The 23,080-nt window shown below is 47.1% G+C and overlaps 1 protein-coding gene across 6 annotated transcripts in view; it reads left to right on the forward strand.

Annotated features, from left to right (window-relative positions):
- The window catches only part of Sur-8 (leucine-rich repeat protein shoc-2), a 189,821-nt gene that overhangs the window by 114,884 nt on the left and 51,857 nt on the right, over positions 1–23,080 (forward strand). The window contains exon 1 of one of the 6 annotated variants that reach the window (XM_075673276.1): positions 20,468–20,910. The exons of the other annotated variants lie outside the window; for them this stretch is intronic. Within the exon in view, the coding sequence (XP_075529391.1) occupies positions 20,842–20,910 (69 nt within the window). The 5' untranslated portion in view covers positions 20,468–20,841. Of the gene's footprint in view, positions 1–20,467; positions 20,911–23,080 lie in introns of those variants that run through there. 6 annotated transcript variants of the gene reach the window in all.

The raw sequence follows: 23,080 nt of genomic DNA on the forward strand, positions 1-23,080 counted from the left end.
CTTTACATAAGGAAGAGATTAAGTACCTTAACAGTTATCTCTCACGTAGGCCGGCACGTTTACCCGATTGACACGTGGTGTTACCATTCCTGAGCATGCGCAGATGAGTTTTGTGCCTTTTTCTTTTTTCGCCTCAGTGCCCCCTTCAGTTGATAGTCGGCGTTCGTGTTGTCCACTTCTCTACTCTTGTGTCCTGTCTGCACGCGTCACTTATATTTTGCATAATGAATACTTACCAACTAGCTCAGCTTTCTTTCTGTCGTTCAAAGAAGTGGCACTTCTTAGATGTAGCAAATACCGAGAAAAGGAAAGGGTGGCGAGTGAGCTCGTGCAAGAAGAAAAAAAAAATTGACCGCGCAAGCAAACGTTGGGTGCGCAGCATCTGCAAGGGAGACAGAAGGCACGCCGTAGTTGGGGACTCCGGATTAATTCTGACCACCGGGGGATCCTTGACGTGCCCCCAATGCGCGGGACACGGGCGTATTTGCGTTTCGCCCCCGTCGAAATTCGGTCGCCGCGGCCGGGATTCGATCCCGCGACCTCGTGCTTAGCAGCGCAACACCATTGCCCGCGAAGTCACCACGGCGGGTTACGTTGACCGAGTAGGCCCACCTTTGTTCTGCGTAATCAAAAAAACACTTTCCTGCAGAAAACTCGAACATATACTCTCGGCCCACGCGCCCACATTATGTATTTATTGGAATGATGAAGGATGTTCAACGGATTCTTTTATTCTCATTATTTTCTGTGGTTTAGCCAGTCGCACTAGGTGTGTGCCCGTTCTTCTCCAATCCTGTAGAATAGGCTTGGCCCATGATTCTTACATGAAACTCGACAAAAAAGCAAGCAAGAGAGAACAAGGGAAAAAAAACGAACCCAGCCTGACTTTGTGTAGCATCGAATAGGCATCATCGACCGCTAAAGCTTTGCTTCATAAGGTTCCAACATGTGCGTTGAATCTGCTGTTTCTTTTTGTGTGTGTGTGTCTGTATGTGCGTGTTCTGTGTGTCTGCGTGTGGCAGCCATAGCCATCGCAAGTGCGGAGTAGTTTATGACGTCATGACCCATCCTAGCCTGGATACCGAAACCGACCGTGGTCTGTAGAAACGAATATTACTAGAAAATTATTAAGGGAATTAACTCTGACGCTTGCCAGTATCTTGAGCCAAAGCTGCTACCCGCCGCGGTTGCTCAGTGGCTGTGGTGTTGGGCTACTGAGCACGAGGTCGCGGGATCGAATCCCGGCCACGGCGGCCGTATTTCGATGGGGGCTAAATGCGAAAATACCCGTATACTTAGATTTGCGTGCACGTTAAAGAACCCCGGGTTCAAATTTCCGGAGTCCCCTACTACGGCCTGCCTCATTCAGATCGTCGTTTGGGCACGTAAAACCCCGTAATTTGAAGCGAAGTTGTTATCGTGACTAGAGGGTCTCGAAGGCGTTAGACGCTATTACAGCTCATGTCGTGTGCTGCATACAAGGTTAAATGTGCGTGGCTGAATTACGGTTATTGCAGGGGGAAAAAATTGTTAACGAATTGCTCAAGAGCGTCTTATAGGCGGGCAGCGTTCTAAACGGGCGTAGCCGGCGCGTGCGGCACGCGTTTCGAAGCGCGCACTTTATTTTCGGGCTACTGCAATTCCGATGGCGACTGTTCGAGAGAAACAGCTTGGCTGGAAATTGATTGTGCAAGATCGCTCAACGGGGGGTTCGTTTATTCCAGGGTGCGGGCCTTCGTCAACGCTGGTCGCAAATGTCGCGTCAAAACTCCGTTATTCCGCACGGCGCGTTTGTGAGCGGCAAGAACTCGATCCGAGCCACGACTTGACGGCGTCTCTCGAAGCTCGTTCGAGGGAATGCTTTTGCACGGCGGTCGGTTTCGTGGTCGCTTCCCGGGCGCAAGAGCTAGCTCACTGCAGCGCCGAATCTCTGCCTCCCCCCCCCCTCCCCCCCAGTGGCCACCCAGCAGTCAGTGGGCCAGGACTGCCAGGAACGCGGTGCGAACGGAAATATTTCGTGCTAGCTAAAAATACCCTGACGCCGTCTAAATTTGCCGGCGCGCTTCTTCCCCCCGCGCCCTCCGTCGTCCGCTGCCCGCCAGCGGCTTTGCTCTTGGAAAGGCTGGTTTGTGCGGCTTTCCGATTCAAGTAAATGATCGATGAGGTTCAACATCCCAGGGCGACACCACGGCATCGTGAGAACCGCCGCAGTTGTGGGCTGCGAACGCGTTTTGTTGGCCATCCGGGGTTCTCGATGAGGAGTACGGTGTGACGTGTATAGGAGCCGACATTTCCGACTCTCTATTTTGCTCTCTAAATTCAACTCGGTTCACTTTATGTCGTGTTCCATCGACATGTGGTCTGTACAAAATGAATGAAAGAAAGGAAGAAAAAAGCTGCCACGTGATGGGGCAGCTTGACTCGCTCGTGTCACACCGCGTATACATAATCGGTGCTTTGGCAAGTTACAGATGACCTAGAAACGGAACAGTTGTTCGAAACTGTTGTAACAAACATACTAGAATACGTGTTTATATAGGATAAGTATAACAGGGCGGGACAGGTGGAATTTGTACCCGCTGCCGTGGCTTGTTAGCGGCTCTGGTGTTGCGCTGCCAGGCGGGATCCAATTCCGGCCGCATTTCAATGGGAGTGAAATGCAAACACGCCCGTAACCCGTGCATTGGGGGCACGTTATATAAAGATACGCTAGGGGGTAAAAATTAACGCCTAGTCCCCCACTACGGCGTGCCTCATAATGAAATCTTGGTTCTGGCACGTAAAACCCCAGAATTCAATTCAATTGCGATTTATAATTTCTCACTATATCGCTGTAAGATACACAATACATTTGCAGCATATACTCTCAAATGTGAACCCCCGTGTGAAGGTCTAAAATACAAATGAATGTGCGAATAGATCCCACAATTCAATATCGAAGTCCATCAGATCCTAAGAATAATAACACGCGTTAGGGTGGTTTGAACAATCTGCTACATTGGAGGAGTGGGACAGTTCCAGTTTTTAATACCATTCAAACTACGCGATTGAAGAAATCCGTGACATATACAGGGCGTCCCAACTATCGTGCACCAAGATTTAAAAATATGCAAATGTCATGTAACTGGACAGAACCTAGGTAATGTAGTTTGCCGTCGCTTGGAGATATACTCAGATTATATTTTCTGTACCACCTCATTACATAATTAGTCTTAGTTAATCAACTTCTATAATATTATAACTAAATTAAAAATGATAAAATTGTACAGCATTTGCGTGTATTCGGGGGCGTCTTCCACGCTCGGAAAAAAACACTCTTGTGCAGCACGTATTGAGCAACAGAAAGCTGTATCGGGAGTTAAAGTTGCTGTACAATTTTATCATTTTTAATTTAGTTATGATATTATAGAAGTTGATTAACTAAGACTAATTATGTAATGAGGTGGTACTGAAAAAATAATCTGAGTATATCTCCAAGCGACGGCAAACAACATTACCTTGGTTCTGTCCAGTTACATGACATTTGCATATTTTTAAATCTTGGTGTATGTTAGTTGAGGCGCTCTGTGTGTAGCGCCTCTGTACATTGATAGTTTCCATCGTAACCTGTGACCACTTCGTCGTGGAAAAGTGCGGGTGAGCCTGTTCGACTGCAGAAGGTAACTTTAACTTACTTGCCGGTTTGTTGTGTACCACTCTGAAGTCAAAAGTGCAAATGTGCTGATGAAAAAACAAAAATCTTCCCCAATAAAGGGGGAGGCCGCATAGCGTGCCAGGAATGGACTTTCGGTTGCCTTACAGAGGAGTTTAAAACATTGAAACAACTTTCTGTACGGTTGTTTCTGCGTTTTCACAAGAAATGATCAGTCTCTTTTAAGGACAAAGTCAACAGCCCCGAAGGAATGGGCGTGGCTGTGAAGGTCATGGAAGTAAGATTTGAAACATGGACTCAGTTCGTTCCTGCAAGATCAAAAGCAGCAAGGGGATTCAAATGACTGAGGTTTTTGTCCGTGTTACATGTCGACCCTCAAGGAGGTTGTTGGACCCTTCTTCCAACGTTATGTACCGCTCCTCCCAGTAGAAACGACTGTCTAGTGGGACCCATTTCGTAATTGTGTGTGTGTTAGTGTGTGTGACTATGAGGCATTACAGAATCTTTCAACTTCTCGAGCGAACTTTTCTTCCTGAAGGCGTTGCACGAATTAAAAAATGTAATAACCGATGTGGACGCAGCAGCAGCTTTTGCAAGATTCCTTTATTGCACAAAAAACAAGGGTTTATGTAGGCACGGTGCATCGCTTATCGGCACACGTGCGATGGGTTTAACACGGAAGATATGCGCACAAGATAGCCAACTCAGTCACATCGCTCTGTTATCACAAAAAAAAAGGAAAACTGCGTTCCAGTGTGCGTTTAACTCCACAAAGCCAAAACGGCATCCCACATCGGAGAATAATAATAAAAGTTGTTCACATTTATCTACGGCCATAGAGTGTGCAACTTGAAAATCTCTCCAGGGTACCCGCTGTAGTGGCTTCCGCGTTGCGCCGCGAAGCCCAAGGGCGCGGAATCAAATCCCGGCCGCGGCGGCCACATATATCGATGGAGGCGAAATGCAAGAACGCTCGTGTGCCGTGCAGTGATTGGGTGCACGTTAAAGGGGAACCGAACAGGTGGTGTTATGATTGGGGGTTCAATCCCATCGCTCGTGATCCGTTGTCAAGATTGGAGTGGGGCATGAATTCGAAGGTAGCTGGCCCATGCCGTCGTCCAACTTATCCACGCTGAGGACGTTGATGAAGGGAAGGACTGCTCCTCATCGAGAACGATGAATAAGGGTTTACTTACAGTATTTATATCAGTCTAACATGACTGCTTGAGAGAGAGTGTCCTGAGCAGCCGCACAACAGCGGTTTTTTAAACACTCTGTCCTCCCGTGATACAAGGTGACGCGAACGTTCGTTTAGTCATCGCAAACTAGCCGCCTCTCCGCGGCACGGTTTACACGCACACACGCGTACACACAGGTGCGATGGTCCGGAGCCGACGTCAGAAGGGCTTCGTAGAACTCGGAGCCGTTCCGGGTAGCGCGTTGTCTTGCGTATTGGTCGGTGCGTGGGAACGAGCGTCCGTCGGCGTTCCCGCTTGCTTGCTTGAAAGCTTTTATTCAAAACAGGAAGAGAGGTAGAGCCCTTACGGGGCTCCGCAATGGGTGGAGTCTCTATTCCGGGACCCCATTGGTACGAGCCGCCAGCTTAGCCCTCTGGACCAAGGCCTTTTGGGCCTGAAGGTCCGAGCAACCGAGCAGCGTCGCCTCCCACTCCTCTCGGGTTGGGTTAGGGTTGAGGGGAAGAGCTGAGTTTAGCTGACAAGCCCAAACCATGTGGTAGGTGTCAGCCACCTCCTCACAGTATTGGCACTTGCCAGGGAAGGAACAATCGAAATGTTTCAAGATTGCCGGGCACAATAGAGTGTTAGTGAAAAGTCGAATCAAGATCCGTTCATTAGCCTTGCCAAGCGCTTTTGCAGGAGTTGGGTATTGGCGATGCCTATCTTTGTAAAAGGTCGTGATATGTTTAAATGTTACAAGATAAATGCCTTCGGATTCCAGGTGCTCACTGTCTAACTGGGACGCCCGGTGTATGAGTGCTCGGGCCGCCGTGTTCGCGGCTTCATTCCCTGCTAGGCCCTGGTGGCTCGGAGCCCAGACCAGGCATTGGGGGGTAGGATCAATTCCCCCGTTGCTGTAGTTCGCCAATATTCGTTCCGCTAGTGGGTTGATCCAACCAGCTTCATAATTTCGACAAGCCCCGCGCGAGTCGGTTATGATATATTGAGACCGGGGGTCAGAGGCAGCCAGGGCAATAGCTACTTCTGCATGTGTTGAGCCCGAGGCTCTGAAAGTGAGCCCATCTACTTGCTTTTCCTCGTGAATGACCGCTGCCGTATACCACCCCCCGCGGCATGGACCGGCCACATCCACGTAGGAGACTCCGCGTTTGTTGCCGTAGTGGCGTTGCAAGGCGTCCGCCCTCGCCTGGCGACGACCACTGTGGTCCATTTTTGTGGGGAGGGGTCGAACTCTGATGGCGCGTCTCCAGAGTTCGGGCACTCGGATCCGCTCCTGAATGTGAAAGGTGTGTTTCAAGTGGAGCCGGTCCAATAAATGCCGTCCCGAGTTTGTCTGAGCTAGACGTGTGTACTGGCTGGTAAGGTGGGCTTCCTTGAGCTCGTGAAAGGTGTTCACTACTCCCAAAGCGAGAAGTCTCGCGTTCGAAGTTGTGACAGGGAGGTCAAGGGCCCTCTTCATCACTTTGCGGAGGATGACTTCGAGTTTGGCTTCATCATGTTTCCGCAGATAGAGATACGGGAGCGAATATAGAATTGGGCTTGTTACGAAAGCATGAGCTAGCCGCACAGCGTCCCTGCTTCGTAATCCCCCTGTCTTGTTGGACACACGCCGGACCATTCGGCCCACTTGGTCCCCAACCTTGAGGAGCTTTTCTAGTGTTGTGTCGACTCTTCGTTGATTGTGGATAAAGAGTCCGAGAATTCGGAGCTCCTTGGCCTCGTGTATGGGACCACTAGCCAAAAAGAGATGTATTTGTGTAGTGTCCTTAGGTGTTGGTCTAAGGTGCACAAATTCTGATTTGTTTGGTGCACACTGAAATCCACAGCGCTCTGCGTAGCGATCCACTACGTGGGCGGCTGCTTGCAGGTTTTCCTCTATATGCCCTATGTTTCCTTCTGTGGCCGAGATGGTGACATCGTCGGCGTACAGCGCATACCGCACGCCTTCAATACCGTTTAGCTGGGCCGGGAGATACACCATCGCAAGGTTAAATAGCAGCGGGGAAAGCACAGCGCCTTGTGGCGTCCCCATAGTACCCAATTCGTAGGGTCCATGTTCAGTGTCTTGGATTTTGACGAGTGCGGCTCGATCCGTCAAGAAAACCTTGATATAACTAAATGTGTTTTTGCCACAGTGGGTCTCACGGAGGTGTGCTAAGATAGTGCTGTGTTTAACGTTGTCGAAAGCTCCCTTTAGATCTAAGGCCAGGACAACTTTGTCGTTGTGAGGGTGCTCCGTTGGCTGTAATATGTAGTGATTCAGTTGTAATAATATGTCTTGTGCCGACTTGTGTGGGCGGAGGCCGAACATGGTGTCTGCAAAAGTGTTACGCTTTTCCAAATATTCTGAGAGCCTATCTCGCACCATCGTCTCCATTAGTTTGCCCACACACGATGTGAGCGAGATAGGTCTCAAGTTGTCCGTATTAATTGGCGTTCCCGCGGCAGCTCCCCCGCCCGTAAGATATCAGGTCCGCTTTGTCGTGTTGCGCACAAAACCTGCTTCGTCGAACTCCTTCAGTCACAACGCATCCTAGCTGAAGCGTCGGGGAGTGGAGGATGCGCGTATTGATACCGACACAAAGCCGACTTAGCCACACCGTGGCTAGAGGTTGGCGGCGGCATTCCAAAATGAGGTTGCCACCACTGGCGTAACTGGCTGGCAAACTTGCACTGCAGCTGGCCGTTCTTAACAGCGCCTCCATGGCCCGGAAAATCTCGACTGTCTAGCGCTGACAACCGCTGGGCAGGAAGAGAACGGCTGGTGGCCAGGGGGTGATGCCTTGGCTCGCAGCGACCACTTGTGTAATGTCACCCCCCCCCCCCCCGCCCCCAAAAAAGAAACATCTAACAAGGACAGGCAACTGCGAAATGAACCCCACAACACGGCTCTGCTCCGAGATGACGTACATTGGCTCTCACTTTAGACCCGCTAGGATTCAAAAAAAAAAAAACATAAGTGCAGAAACAAAAAAAAATGCTGCATTTGGTTATGCCAATTTCGTGCTGACAAATTCAGCAATCATGGAGGGAATCCTGCTAAATGAGATGGGATCTTCTTGGCTTAATAAAATTACCACAAGTAACCCTAAAATTCAGGCGGGACCCTCAAACGCAGAATTCAAATTAGCCTGCTCAAACCATCCGCATTGCTATGCAACTTTCCCCTTTTATATCTAACGGAGATGTTGTACTCTTGGAGAGTGAGGCTCCATCGGAGCAAGCGGCCATTTTTGTGTGACATTTGATTGAGCCGCGTCAGAGGACAGTGGTCGGTCTCGAAGATGAACTTCGCTCCGTACAAGTAACACGACAACTTCTGGGCGGCCCAAACTAAACAAGCGCATTCCTTCACTGAAGCGCTGTAGGCTTCCTCTCTTACATTTAGTTTACGGCTGGCATAGAGGATAGGATGCTCCTCGTTATCGTCGCCGACCTAAGTACCACGCCCATACCTCTGTCGCTTGCGTCGCATTGAACTACGAATTCCTTTGTGTAGTCTGGCGCGCGAAGCACAGGACGAGAAACCAATAGCGTTTTCAAACTTCGGAAAGCGTTCTCTTTGTCCTTATCCCAGTGTACGTTACTCGGTGCTCCCTTTCGGAGGGCATCCGTTAATGGACTTGCCATTTGCGAGTAATTCGGAATGTACCGTTGATAGTACCCCACAAATCCCAAAAATGAACGAAGGTCTATTTTCGTGCGCGGCTGAGAAAATTCTCCAGTCGTAGCTATTTTCAGCTCGGCCGGCCGTCTCGTGCCCTAGCCGACAACATGGCCCAGATAAGTAACCTGCGAACAACCAAACCTACACTTTTCCGCTTTCATCGTTAAGCCGGCTTCCCTCAACCGCGAGAACACCTGTTTGAGGTGCGATACGTGTTGTTGCCAGCTGTCCGAAAAAATTGCTACATCATCCAGATATGGAAAGGCAAACTCCTGCAAGTCTTTTAGGACAATATCCATTAACTTAGAGAAGCTAAACAGGGCGTTCTTCAGCCTGAAGCTGAGTGCGAGAGGGTGAAAAGTGCCTACAGGTGAGATGAATGCGGCATAGCGGCTGGCACTTTCTGAAACAGTACCCCCGCACGAGATCTATAGTTGAAATGTATTTAGCAGCGCTAACTCTTTCAATTCGTTCAATGTTGGGTATCGGGTACAGCTGATCCCTAGTGATGGCATTTAACTTCCTGTAGTCAACACGAGGACGAGGGTCCTTGTTAGGGGTTTCTACCAGTATTAGCGGTGACGTGTAGTCACTCTCAGCGGGCTCGATAACTCCCAACTCTAGCATGCGCTGTATCTCTGCCTCCATAATCTCTCTTTGTCTTGGAGACACCCTGTAAGGCTTTGATTTTACTGGTTCGGTTGATGTCAGCTCTATTTCATGAGTCATTATTTCGGTTCTACCCGGCCGATCGCTGAACCTGTCGATATATTCCCCTAACACCCCTTTTAGCTCATCTAACTGCTCGAGTCTTAGAGCGTGCGAGCTTACCGAGTGTTCTACTACTTCTTCTAGGCCGATTTCAGAGTTGGAGGTCGCCCTCTACTCCTTAAACTTGGTACTAGTGCCATCCTGCTCTTTGATGGTATAGTTAACGACTCCGCTCTATATACGGCTTCATCAAATTGCAGTGATATATCCTCACCTCCTTCCTGCGACCGGGCATATTCAGAGCATAGTTAGTATCTGAAAGTTTGTGCAGCACTTTAACGGGCCCGTCCCAGTGAACTTCAAGCTTGTTCTTTCTTGAAAGTTTGAGGATCATTACCTGGTCTCCGGCGTTAAACGTACGAAGCCTCGCATTCTTGTCGTAATAGAATTTGGCGTTCTTTTGAGCTACTCCCATGTTCTTTTCGACTGGTTCTTGGGTTGCGCTTACGACATCCATGATTTATGGCGGGTATTTAAAGATAAACTGCTTGAGCTTACGGACAAGTATGTTCCAAGCATAGACTCCACCAGACTCAAAAAACGTAAGAAACCCTGGGTGAGTTCGCGTATTCTGAGAATAATTAAAAAAAGAAAGATAGCATTTAATAGATACCAAAAAACTAAAAGTATGAATCACATAAAAAGGTTATCTGAAGTAACACAAGACTATAAGTTTGCTATAAAAATACGAAGGAAGAGTACTTTAAGACACTCAACGACAGAATGAAAACTAATCCTAAACATTTTGGAGGTTTTTAAAAGGATGCGGATCAGATTTTGTAGGAATAAATGAAATTGTTTGTAATCAACAAATAATGACAGACGATATTGCAAAGGCAACGTGTTTGAATACATATTTTCAATATGTCTTCCTGCCTAAATGCAATCGTAGCTCAACACCACATTCAAGCAGACTTCCTTTAATTGAACAAGTTGAATTAAGCGTTAGAGGCATCGAGGCACTCCTAAAGGTCATAGATGAAACCAAAGCAAACGGTCCGGATCGTATATCTCCACGTATACTAAAGCGGTGTGCTGCACCTATCTCGATGTACCTTTATTTAATCTATGTGAAATCGCTATCCACAGGACTCTTACCTAATGATTGGAAAACCGCTCAAGTTGTACCTATTCATAAAGGGGGTTCGAAAAGAGATGTCGCGAATTACAGGCCTATCTCACTAACATCCATCTCGTGCAAAATCATTGAGCATATTATATATACCGAGATAATGCGTCATATAACAAATAATAATATACTAATCAAAGAACAACACGGGTTTCGGAAAGGTCTATCTTGCACAACACAATTAATTGAATTTTATCATGAATTGGCATTCGATGTTGACGAGGGAGGACAAACAGATTGTGTCTTTTTAGACTTTCGCAAGGCATTCGACACAGTGTCACATCCACTTCTTATTAAACTTAAAGTGTTAAATATTCACTCAAGCGTACTCGCTTGGATTGAAAATTATCTGTCTCAGCGCCGACAATGTGTTGTTTTGAGCGGCAAAAGCTCGGCATACGCTGATGTGACGTCAGGAGTCCCACAGGGCTCAGTCTTAGGGCCACTTTTGTTTTTACTTTATATAAATGATATTTCTGTTGGTATTTCTTCATGTATACGGTTGTTTGCCGACGATTGTGTTGTTTATAGGAAAATTAAGAGTGAACAAGATGCTGCCATGTTACAATCTGACTTAAAATATATTAATACTTGGTGTTCCACATGGAAGATGAATTTGAATTTAAAAAAGTGTGTTCATGTATGTTTTACAAGAAAGAAGAAAAGGATTGTAAATCTTTACCAGATAAATAATACCCTGATAAAAAACGAACCTATATACAAGTATCTAGGGGTGACGCTATCATCCGACTGCTCATGGTCTGCTCATGTGGATGACGACATTGTAAAAGCTGGTAGGGCACTCAATTTTATTCAGAGGAACTTGAAATGTTCACAGCCGAACCTAAAGAAAACTGCTTACCTAACATGTGTTAGACCAATTTTGGAATACGCCTGTGCCGTCTGGGACCCCGCGCAAAAAAAACTTTATTGATAAGCTGGAAAGAATTCAAAACCGAGCTGCTAGGTTCGTCCTGGGGCGGTGTGGGCGTAGAGAAAGCTGTACTGAAATGAAACTTGAATTGAATTGGGAACTGCTTTCCTCTCGGCGGAAAAAGTTGAGACTGAAGTTTTTATGCCTCATATTTAATAATAAGACTGGAATTAGCAGTAAAAGCTACTTGAAAGAACCAAATTATATTTCTAGGCGTAATGACCATTCACTTAAAATCCGCGAATACCGTGCCAGGACGTACTTGTTTGCGGATTCCTTTTTTGTCAAAACTATTGTGGAGTGGAATCAGCTGTGTGAAGAGCAAGTGTGCTGTACGAATGAAGATTTTTTTTTTCCCCTCCTGTAACCCCCTTGCTATAACGCCTTCGGGCAATGCGGGGTAATTCTTGAATAAAGAATAAAGCCGTTCCAGCAAGTCTAGCACGTATTCAACCACTGCTGGACTCTCCCCTCTTTCCTCCCACATCTCTCTCAACATTCTTAGTGGAGAACGGAGTGTCCTCCCATACACTAGTTCTGCTGGCGAGAGCCCCGTCGCTTCATGTGGAACCGTTCGCAAAGCGAACTAAGTTGCCGGCAGACAGTTCTCCCAGTCCTCCTTGTGCTCGTAACAGAGCGCCCGCAAAACTCGCTTAAGCACTGAATACCACCTCTCTACACTGTTTGACTGAGGGTGATAGACGGAACGGTGTATTAACTTTACCCCGCACTTTTGCAAGAATGTGGAAGTCAGTGCGCCCTTTATCTGCCTGAATTTTGGCTGGAAACCCAACTCGTGCAAACACTGTCAAAAGCGCGTCTGCTACTACGGTGGAGCTGAGCTCTTTCAGAGGGATTGCTTCTGGAAACTTTGTAGCCGGACACAGCATGGTAAACAAGTACTTATAGCCCGATTTTGTTTTTGGAAGGGGCCCTACCGTGTCTATTACAAGTCGTCTGAAAGGCTGTTATTAAGGAAACTATCTTCAGTGGAGCTTTCCATGTCTCTCCTGGTTTACCAGAACGCTGGCAGGCGTCGCATGATCTTACAAAGTTTTCTACGTCTTTGAAACAGCCATGCCAGTAGTATTCCATAAGCAATCTTTCCTTTGATTTGTTTATGCCTAGGTGGGCGGACCACCCATTTCCATGACAGAGACTCAAAAGGTCCTCCCTGTACTTAGTAGGTACGACTAACTGATCTAAAATCCTACCCTTTCGATCTCTGTAGTGCCGATACAACAATCCTCCTCTCTCATGTATCGTCACGTTGCGCCTAGCAATGCCTTCTTTGGCTGTGTGATGTAATTTAGATAAGCTCTCATCATTCTTTTGCTCGGCTGCCAATGACTCTCTATCCACACGTAAGAGCTTATCAAAGTTCTTTGAGGCCGGTGATAATAACGACCCTGTCTCGCTTGTGAGTGCGTCAGCTTGCTCTTCCTGCAGGCTAGAACTTTCACACTCTAGTGATACGCTCTCATTGAGCTGGTCAGCTGGCAGGCTCTCCTCAACTGTTCTTTTGTCCCTCGGGCTTTGCTCGGATTCGGGTATTGAAGTTATCCCCTTTTCTGCTTCCGCTGGAGCAGCTTGTGCATTTTCAGTCGGAAGCGCCGCGATCTTACGAGCTTGGCCTCGGGTCAATGCTTGTACTATGCCCTCTCCCAGTTTGAGCCCTTTGTCACGCAGTAACTGATTCGAACGATTCGAAAAGATGTAAGGATACTGCAGTGACAAAAATTTGGAAACTGTAGCCTCAGTCTCTAGCTCCCCGAACGGTCCATTGATTTTGACTTTGGCCATGGGCAGACATACGCTGTGTTCTACAACCTGTTTGGTCCATGCTACTTCTCCGGTGAAGTCATCTACCGTCACGTAAGACGGATGGACAATGTCCATCGTGGCGGCACTGTCTCTTAGCACTCTGCATGGTTTGCCATTAACTTGCAGGTCGTGAAGATAGGGGCTTAAAAGTTCCATATTCTCGTCTTTTTCCTCTACGTAAGAAAAAACTACGCTAGGCTTCCCGCAGTTTACAGCTTTATTTATTTATTTATTTATTTATTTCACATACTGTCAATCCCTCTTGGGATTATAACAGGAAGGGCAAGTACATATGGTAATATCTCCGAACAGAGAATATAAATACATTATATAATCATAAATGTGTTGTTGCAAAGGGTTTGGCTTCGCTAAACAAAAGCATTAAGTAGTTCATAACAAATGCAATATTTGGGTACAATATACTATAGCAAAGAAGAATCTGAGAAAACAAGAAACCAAACAAGAAAAAGAAAAAAAAACACCTGAAAACACATGTGATATAAAATACCTAATGAACATGACAAACAGGATGCAGTCATGCGTATGATGCATCATACAAAAAGAACACTCATAGATTAAAGTGTTAGGCTATGAAGATCGGTAATAAACCCGAGTATGTAATTCAGAGCTGTAAGGCAAGGAGATGTTCTTCCACTGAATTAGCAAATGTATCTAATGAGGGGCTGTTACTAATGGATTCACTCAGTTTATTCCACTCTCTTATCGCTAAAGGAAAGAATGAATTCTTAAAGCAATCGGTATGAAAAGAATGATCTTTGAGTGTTTGTGTGCTTTTATGCCACGTTGGCCGTGTTTCATTTCTGGAGATGTATCTAGAGGTATCAATATTAAGCTTGTTGTGTAAGAGCTGGTACATAAGTTTAGAACGGGCTAGTACAGCTCGGTTTTGTACTGTTAGGATTCCGGCTTTGTTAAGTAGTTCGGTGGGCGAGTCCGTTAATTTATGTTTATTGTATATATACCGTAGAGCTTTCCTTTGTACACCTTCTAGTTTTTTTAAAAAATTAGTTCTTTAGTGTATGGGAACCAGATAACATTTGCGTACTCAGGGACTGACCTGACCAAAGTTTTGTAAGCCAGAAGTTTTGTATCGGGTGGTGCTAGTCGGAGGTGTCTTCCAAGAAAAAAAAGGCGTTTCATTGCAGTTGCTGTAACGTTATTTATATGCGAGTTCCATCTGAAGTCATGTGTTAACGTTAATCCGAGGTACTTGTGTTCATGAACTCGTATTAGTGGCACGTCGTTAACGGTATACGTAAAGCTCGAGTTACTTTTTTTTCTGGTGATTGAAAGAACAGCAGATTTCTTAGTATAGATAGTCATTTGCCAGTGGGTACACCAGTTAGACACAGCTTTGAAGTCGTTGTTTAATGTTATGTGGTCATCATGTGAGTTAATAGTGCGATAAAGAATGCAGTCGTCTGCAAATAGCCTAATGTTTCCTGTGATTTTTGTGAGTAGGTCATTAATAAAAATTAGAAATAAAAGGGGAGCCAGAACGCTTCCTTGGGGGACTCCCGATGTTACCCGGGCTGTCTGGGAAATGTGTCCGTTCACTTTCACAAATTGGGACGGTTAGTAAGATAGTCGCAAATCCAGTCAATTATGGGGCCTGTAGCTAATGTAATCTCAAGTTTCCTTATGAGCTTTTTGTGTGATACCCGATCAAGTGCTTTCGAGAAATCGAGTAGGATGAGGTCGGTTTGTCTTTGTTGGTCGATATTAAATTATATGTCGCGGGTTAGTTCCAGTAGTTGAGTGATTGTAGAAAGGCCTCTGCGAAAGCCATGTTGATATGGTGATATGATACTCTCCTTTTCTAAGAAAACGGTTATGTTTTAGTACGATGTGTTCTAGAAGTTTGCACACGGTACTCGTAAGCGAAATCGGCCGAAAGTTGGACGGGTCGTCTTTGCAGCCTGACTTATGTATTGGGACAACTTTTGCAGATTTCCAATCCTGTGGAATAACAGATAGTGATAATGATTTGTTAAATATTATACGAAGGTACTTCGTCATCCATTCTGCGTATCGTTTCAAGAAATTGTTAGGTATTTTATCCGGGCCTGGCCCTTTTTTTGTGTCCAAATTTAGGAGAAGGTTCAGTAATCCGGCCTCCGTGACGGTGAGGGGGCTCAGTGTGGTGTTAACGGTGATGTCAATTTGGGGCACTTTCCCATCGTCAGATGTGAAGATAGAAGAAAAATAGTTATTTAGTGAATTAGCGCTTTGTTTGCTAGCTTCGGGCGACACTTGGGGATCACTTGATGCCTTAGGTTTAAGGTAGTTCCAGAATTTGCTCGGTGAATTTCTTAAGAATCTTTGAAGTGTGTTTGTGTAAAAGTTTGACTTCGCTGTCTTTAATTTAGATTTCATGTCTTGGATAGCTAGAGTAAGAATACTTCGAGATTAAGGTTTAGGTGCTATTTTCATTTATTTTTTTCAGACGCTTGACTTTACGTTTGGCATGAATGATGCCTCGTGAGATCCAGGGATTGTGCTTTCTCGTTTTTTTTAACTTTAGAAGGTACATACTTAGAAATACAATGAAACATAATTTTTTTGAAATCATGCCACAATGTTTCGATGTTTGTAGTGGAACGTATTGAAAGTTCTTCAAAGGCGGTAAATTCGTCAGATAAGTAGTCAATAATACTACTCGTATCGTCTGCTCTACTGAAGTCCGGGTAAGTGATGCGTGGTTGGGAAGAAAATGTATTCTGAGCAGGTATAACACATAAAGTAATCTTATGATCAGACAGGCCATCAATGAATTCAAGGTGCGTTTGCTCTAACGGGAAATGATGGCTCAAAAAAACTAAATCAAGTGTGTTAGGAGTAGTTCCTTGAACACGTGTGGGCTCTGTTACAATTTGGCTGAGATTCAATGAAAGCATGAGTTCGAAAAGCATATCAGCACTTGGTGAGTGATGTTCAAATGTTTGCCAGTTCACATCAGGCAAGTTAAAATCCCCTAGAAGTATAAGTCTGGCCCCTAAAACGTTATTTTGCGCATACAAACACAGTCTTTCCATCACTTCAACCTCACATGAGGGACTACGATGAATACAGCCGACGACAATATTGCATGTAGAAAATGTTAGTTTACAAAAAATTCCTTCCACTCCTGTGACATCAGGTAATGCGATATAAGGGATGTCCTTTCTAATCAATAAGGCGACGCCATCACCACGCGTTAATCGGTCCTTCCGTACGATTACGTAATTTGGTGGTGTGATTTCAGCATCCCTGATATCGATTGTTAGCCAGGTCTCAGTTAAAGCAACAAAATCTGGTTCGATACCAAGAAATAATGCCTCAAGGAAGTCAGTTTTCTTTAGTATGCTACGCGCATTAATATTGCAGAAAGTTATTTCGGACGTAGCGCGTTGCGGCGAGAGCGTGTTGGTTGCCTTTCTCCTTCCTGGTTTTTTTTTTTTTTTTTGCTCGAGGTAGCCGAATACGGTTGCATTAGGGCCACATCATTTGTTTCGTCATCCCATCGGTAGAGGTCATCATTGACACGCAGTCTGTCGTAGGATAGCGATACCTTGTCCCCAGATTCTTTTCTAGCTTTCGCGTAGGTCCACAGTTTTTTCCTGATGTTTCTTACACGCCATGAAAATGTCCCAGTTTGTGGCATTTATAACAGCGGATCGGCCTAAAAGATTCGAATTTTCTTTTCTGTTCCTTTTGTGTGGTTGCCCCGTTAAGTTTCTCCTCGCTCTTTTCTGCGGGCTTTTCGTCCACGTCTACAGGCTCCGATCGTCTAGTGTGCGAACCCTTTTTTGAACGGAAATGGTTTCCGCGGTCCATTTCGACCGTCCCAATTTCCGTCCTCGGCGTTCAACTTTCTACGGGTTGCGTACTCTTCGGCTAATGCAGCCGCCCTTTCCACATTGTTTACATTCCCTCTGTCTTGCACCCACAGTTTCACAGCTTGGGGGATGGTTTTGTAAAACTGCTCTAGACACATGCATTCTATGATCATGTCTCCGCTGTCGTACGCTTCCGCGCTTTTTCAGCCACTCGACTAGGTTGGCCTTTAAGTTATATGCAAACTCCGGATACCCCTCGCTATCTTTCTTGCCTGTGCTTCTGAACCTTTGCCGAAAAGCTTCGGCTGAAAGGCGGTATTTCTTCAGGAGATTAGCCTTAACTTTTTGCATAATCACATGCATCCTGTGCACTCAGTCTGGCGATTACTTCCGCCGCCTCACACGGCAACATAGACAGCAACCGCTGTGGCCATGTACTCGGACCGAAGTTCATCTTCTCGCAAGTCCTTTCAAAATTGTTTAGGAACAAGCCTATGTCGGTCCCGACCCCAAATGGCTTTAATAGCCTGTCCATGCGGTATGATTCTGCCTCACTTGATCGTCCCAGAGCCCCTTCATTTCCTTGAGACAACTCCAAACGTTTGCTTTCAACTTCAAGTTGCATTTTTTCTTAACTCGCGATCTTTATCGCGTTCCTCCCTTTCTTTCTCTCTCTCGTTCTTCTCTCTTTTTTCAGAAGTTCAAACCCCATTTCAATTTCTTCCTCACTGGCCTGTTCGGAAATTAGGTTCAATAATTCCGCTTTTAGCATTTCCTTGCGTACATCTAGGCCCAGTTCCTCACCAACAATCAACAACTCGTCTCTCAGCAGTTCCTTAACTCCATGATTGCTGCTTTACTGCCTTGATCCTGCTCTCTAAATCTAGCTAGGAAAACCCAACCTAGCTAACACTCAACAATCTAACTTCCCTACAGTTCTAAACAGAACAACCACAAAATGAAGCCTAGAGAGTCAAAGCAAGAACCAAGCAAGAACCAAGAACCGCACTCACAGCACCACGTCGCAAAGTCCATCCCATCGCTCGTGATCCGTTGTCAAGATTGGAGTGGGGCATGAATTAGAAGGTAGCTGGCCCATGCCGTCGTCCAACTTATCCACGCTGAGGACGTTGATGGAGGGAAGGACTGCTCCTCATCGAGAACGATGAATAAGGGTTTGCTTACAGTATTTATATCCGTCTAACATGACTGCTTGAGAGAGAGTGTCCTGAGCAGCCGCACAACAGCGGTTTTTTAAACACTCTGTCCTCCCGTGATACAAGGTGACGCGAACGTTCGTTTAGTCATCGCAAACTAGCCGCCTCTCCGCGGCACGGTTTACACGCAAACACGCGTACACACAGGTGCGATGGTCCGGACCCGACGTCAGAGGGGCTTCGTAGAGCTCGGAGCCGTTCCGGGTAGCGCGTTGTCTTGCGTCTTGGTCGGTGCGTGGGAACGAGCGTCCGTCGGCGTTCCCGCGGCAGCTCCCCCGGCCGTAAGATATCGGGTCCGCTTTGTCGTGTTGCGCACAAAGCCTGCTTCGTCGAACTCCTTCAGTCACAACGCATCCTAGCTGAAGCGTCGGGGAGTGGAGGATGCGCGTATTGATACCGACACAAAGTCGACTTAGCCACACCGTGGCTAGAGGTTGGCAGCGGCATTCCAAAATGAGGTTGCCACCACTGGCGTAACTGGCTGGCAAACTTGCACTGCAGCTGGTCGTTCTTAACAGTGGACACAAAATTATCGGGACCCTCCCGCTACGGCGTTCCTCGTTACCGTGTAGTCACGTTACTCTATATACGTCAAAAACTGTGAAGTTTAATCTAATGCAAGCAGACAGTTCCCGTCCGACACCCTCGCTGAGAGTGCGCCGTCGCCGGCCTCCGCTTCGGCAGAAGCGGCAAGCCCACTACACAGCCAACTGTTGTGCCCGTGGCAATATTGTGGTTTTGGCGCCTAAAACAACATATCTTTTAACTCCCTGCAGCCAGTCAAAAACGTTAGTACGGGCTTTGCGTAATGTTTACAATGCGTAACTTGCATTTGATACACCGAATTTGGTACATCAAAATTTCGGTTAAGCAGAATGTGAGGTATCGGATTCAGCCTATCAAAAAAAAAAAAAAAAAGACTTGTCTTTGTGGGGCCTATAAACAGAGTAAACAGGGTATTTGTGCCCAAATGCAGTCAAACCGGCGGGTTGTCGACCGCGATCTTCTGTCGCCTGCGCTCTCGACAGTCGCGCGAGGACGGTTAAACAACTGCAGTGCGTGATCTCATGCCTGCGCGCCCATTCCGAAATGGGAGTGTGGGTACGCATCCCCCTTTCCATCCCAGCATCATTCGGTCTGTCATCCCAGCAGCGAACGTAAGTACGTATCCCTCGGGCGGCTCCGTTCTGGAGGAAGTTTATAACTGTCACATGGGGATGGACGTCCTTGAACCCCCCTTCCCTTACCCTTCTTGCTCTCTCTCGAAAGCCTCCTCCTCCGACCCTTGCCGTTTTAACGGTCATTGTGGCCACCGGATCCGGCTTCGCAGCAAATGGCGCGCTTCGTTCTTTTGCGGCCTTTTTGTCTCTCTTTGTCCCTAATCCAACTATCAGCGTTATTGTAATATATTCTTCGTTCTCATTCGATTCAATTCTTTTCTGGATTGCTCATTGGAAAGTGCGTATGGAGAGCGCTGGTGTGGAATGTGCCTTGTATTCGCAGGTTCAGGCACTCTCGTGGTCACTGTTAGTAATATCGTGACGTGCATAATAATGCGTCAGGTTGTGGTCACTTGTCGTTACTCGCATTAAAAATTTAAAAGCGTATTCCGAGTGGGCAAGAAACGCGACTGCAGCTTTTATCGCTGCCCGCTTTGGTCAGAGGATGGCGTTAGTCGATGGATGTCGTCTGCTGCGAACTCAAGATGGCGTCGCTGAATCGTCTGGATGTATTGCACAGAAGACAGTGGCAAAAGTGCACCGACGCTGGGGAGTAGCCGTCTTCCTTGTCGAAAAGCTGTTTTGACTGCGGTCTCGTGGAAATCGCTCTGACGCCCACTAGAATAATCTCAGTACTGTTACGTTTTTGCTGTCGTCCCAGGTGTCGTCTGCTCGCGCCGATTTGAATGCGCTCCGGCGAGGCGCAACTGGCGTGATTGCAAACTACAGCTGAAGGACGACGCCACACAATGGATGAAAAGAAAAGCAGAAGCATTCGACAGTCTCCCTCGTCGCTAGGCAGCTGTGACAACGCGTCCCGTTCCCTACGATTCTCGGCCGCTTTGTAATCACGTGACGGTAGCGCGAACCAATCGCACGCGTCGCTGACCGTGGTGTAGAGAACTGTGGCGGAGGTGGAGGGGGCTGCGCGCTGAGCCACCGGCGAGAGCCCTTGCCTTAACCCTCTCGCGCCGCTTATGAAGAAACAGCAGCAGCGGTGGCCGCCAGCGTTCCCACGAGCGTGGCGACGGCGCCAAGGGCGCTCTCCTCCGGTTCTCGGCGGCGTCCACGCGAAGGTGCGCAGTCCCCGTCGACGCGTCCTACAAGGTGCCTGTGCTGTCACGCTGCTGCTGTCGTGATAACGATGGTGCTCGAACGGGCGACTCGTCGCGGTTGAAGAGAGACAGCAAGCAGCGCACGGTGTGTGCTGCGTCGTGCTTTCGCCGCTGCCGTCGCGGACCGGGTGCCCCGTGGAAGGCTTTCTCTCTCTCCCAGCGCCGTCCCGCCGGGATTGTTCGCCGCTTTCCCGATTTCCCCACGCATTTCCCTTTTTCTCCCCATTTCGGCTGCTGCTTCATCCGTGCTCACGACTGACTGGCGGACGGCGGCATGGACGACGACTGCGATGCGGCCGTTGCGGCGTCCTCGTTCGTGGTCGGACTCAGCGGCGCGAAGGAGGTAAAAAAAGGAAAACCCGTCTGTGAACGCGAAAGTCTAAGCGCGCCATCTGGGTGGGCTGGCAACGCTTTCGGGCGCGCGCCGCGGTGCGTTGAAGCAGCCGGGGATTGAGCGGGGCGGGGAGGTATGGAGACAGGCGGGCGGGAGCTCTCCCGTCGTGCACACGAGCACAGTGGCACACGACGTCTTTCGTGGTTTGCGGGTTGGTTGGCGCGCAGTTTTGGATTCCTTCTTTTTGTCTTCATTTGTCTTGGGGGGGGAGGGGGGCGCATGATTGCCGTGCATGCCAAGCGTCGGGTGCAAACTGCCACAGCAGTAGTCACTGCATCTGTTGTTTCTCACGGGTCTTAGCTCCTATGAGAGTTATCTTCGAGGCACTCAAACGTGTGTGAAGGTGTCTCGTCGAAGCAGTGTCATGCAGATGACGCTCAGAAATGACAAACCTGTTGAAACATTCACCATGCTTATAATTCACTGTACATAACTAATTGGACCTTTCCGTTTACTTTAATCTCCTGATGTGTTTAATCCAGGCTGCAGTTTGGCATTCATGCCAATTTGCAACTCCTGCAAAAACACACTGCTAGTATGATGTGTGACTTGCACTTGGCTAGCCAATTTGTGAAATTGCATGCTACACAAGTGGTTTCCTCAAACTCAGACCATCGTTCGGTTCATATTCGTCCATGTTCAATTACATAACAATGTCACCCAAAATAAAGATGGCCACACAACAAAAAGGGCAAAATGGCATGACATTGAAAGAATTGTTTGTTCTCGTGTGAGCTGCAGTGGTGTTAGGTTTGACATTAGCAATGCACCACTCTTTCCTGCATGTACAACAACCTGTTCAATACCCAGCAATGGCTTAGACAGAAATACCCTTCAGGGGGTTGAGAATACATCGGAGGAACGGCTGTTTTTGTTCGTGAGGTGTGGTAACAAGGTTCTTTATGCACCATGGGCCATACTCAACGAAGGTGCAGAAAGATAACTAGACGTAGGGAAAGATACGTGTACCCACCTCGCCAATCCACAGTAGTGAACTATATTGCAGAAGTGTGAAAGTCAGCTGCCATTTCAAGCACGTTTTCAACCAAGGCTGGTTCACAGGCCAAATTCAGCCTGTCTCTCTATTCTTTTTCTTATTTTTTTTTCATAGCAAAAGGTAGTGCTGTCTTGCCTCCATGCATTTCAACAAGTAGAGGTCCTTGTCTTTGTGAGGGCTGGGCAGACCAGGAATTGGAGAGTTGCGATATCTTAGCAATGCAGAAAAAAAAAGGGGGGGGGGAGCACTTTCTCCTGTGCAGATAAGTACTACACAGAGATTAAACCTAATGCCCTGGGCCCATAGTCATACAAAATGTTCCTAAGCTGCAGCTGTTAATAAGAGCAGCTGTGAGCCATATTTGTGGTTTAACACATTATTAGCAAATGCAGCAAACCAGGCAAACAGCTCTAGCATACAAAAAGCTTTGTACTTTCGACCCTTGGCTGCTCTTTGCAGAAGAAAAATAATTTTAAAAAGTATGGCACTAGCTGCTTGGCCCATCGGCAGTTCTGAGCCTTTGTAGTGTCCTCCAGACTCTTAAGTGCTCCACGCTTGAGTAGTCTGTGTGTGAGACCTTTTTGTTTATGTGGAAGCCTTGCACAATGGCCAACTTGCTGAGCTTTCCATTCCTTCCTGTTGTACCCATGACGTGCTGGTATGGATTTTGAGCACAAGTATAGCAATGTAACCTGTAGCTCTATGGCCACGAGTATTTGAGTATGCCGTCTGTTGGTGTTTTTAAGGGCAAAGTGTGACAAACTTGCCATAATATAGTCAAATTTTTTGCAAAATTGACACATACATTCACTGCTGATAAAGTATTTCACGACCCATGCCTTTGAAGTCACCTATTGGAGCTCCTTCAGGATCATATTTGCTACAGTGACATTGCTTGCAATTTCGAGCACATCACCAGCCTTGCGGTAGTAGCAGTACGAAGTTAAGTATAACTGTGCTTGTGATTTGTCACTATTGTGAGTGTGAAAGAATCTTCAAGGCAGTTTCCACGTATGTGCCCGAAGCAATTGGGAGGGCTATATAAGGTAGCCATACTCTGTGACAACCTAAGAATTCCATACTACACTGCCTTCTGTGCTCGCTCCATGCTCCAAAACTTCC

Source organism: Dermacentor variabilis, chromosome 10, assembly GCF_050947875.1.
Source record: "Dermacentor variabilis isolate Ectoservices chromosome 10, ASM5094787v1, whole genome shotgun sequence".
Classification (NCBI taxonomy): Eukaryota; Metazoa; Arthropoda; class Arachnida; order Ixodida; family Ixodidae; genus Dermacentor; species Dermacentor variabilis.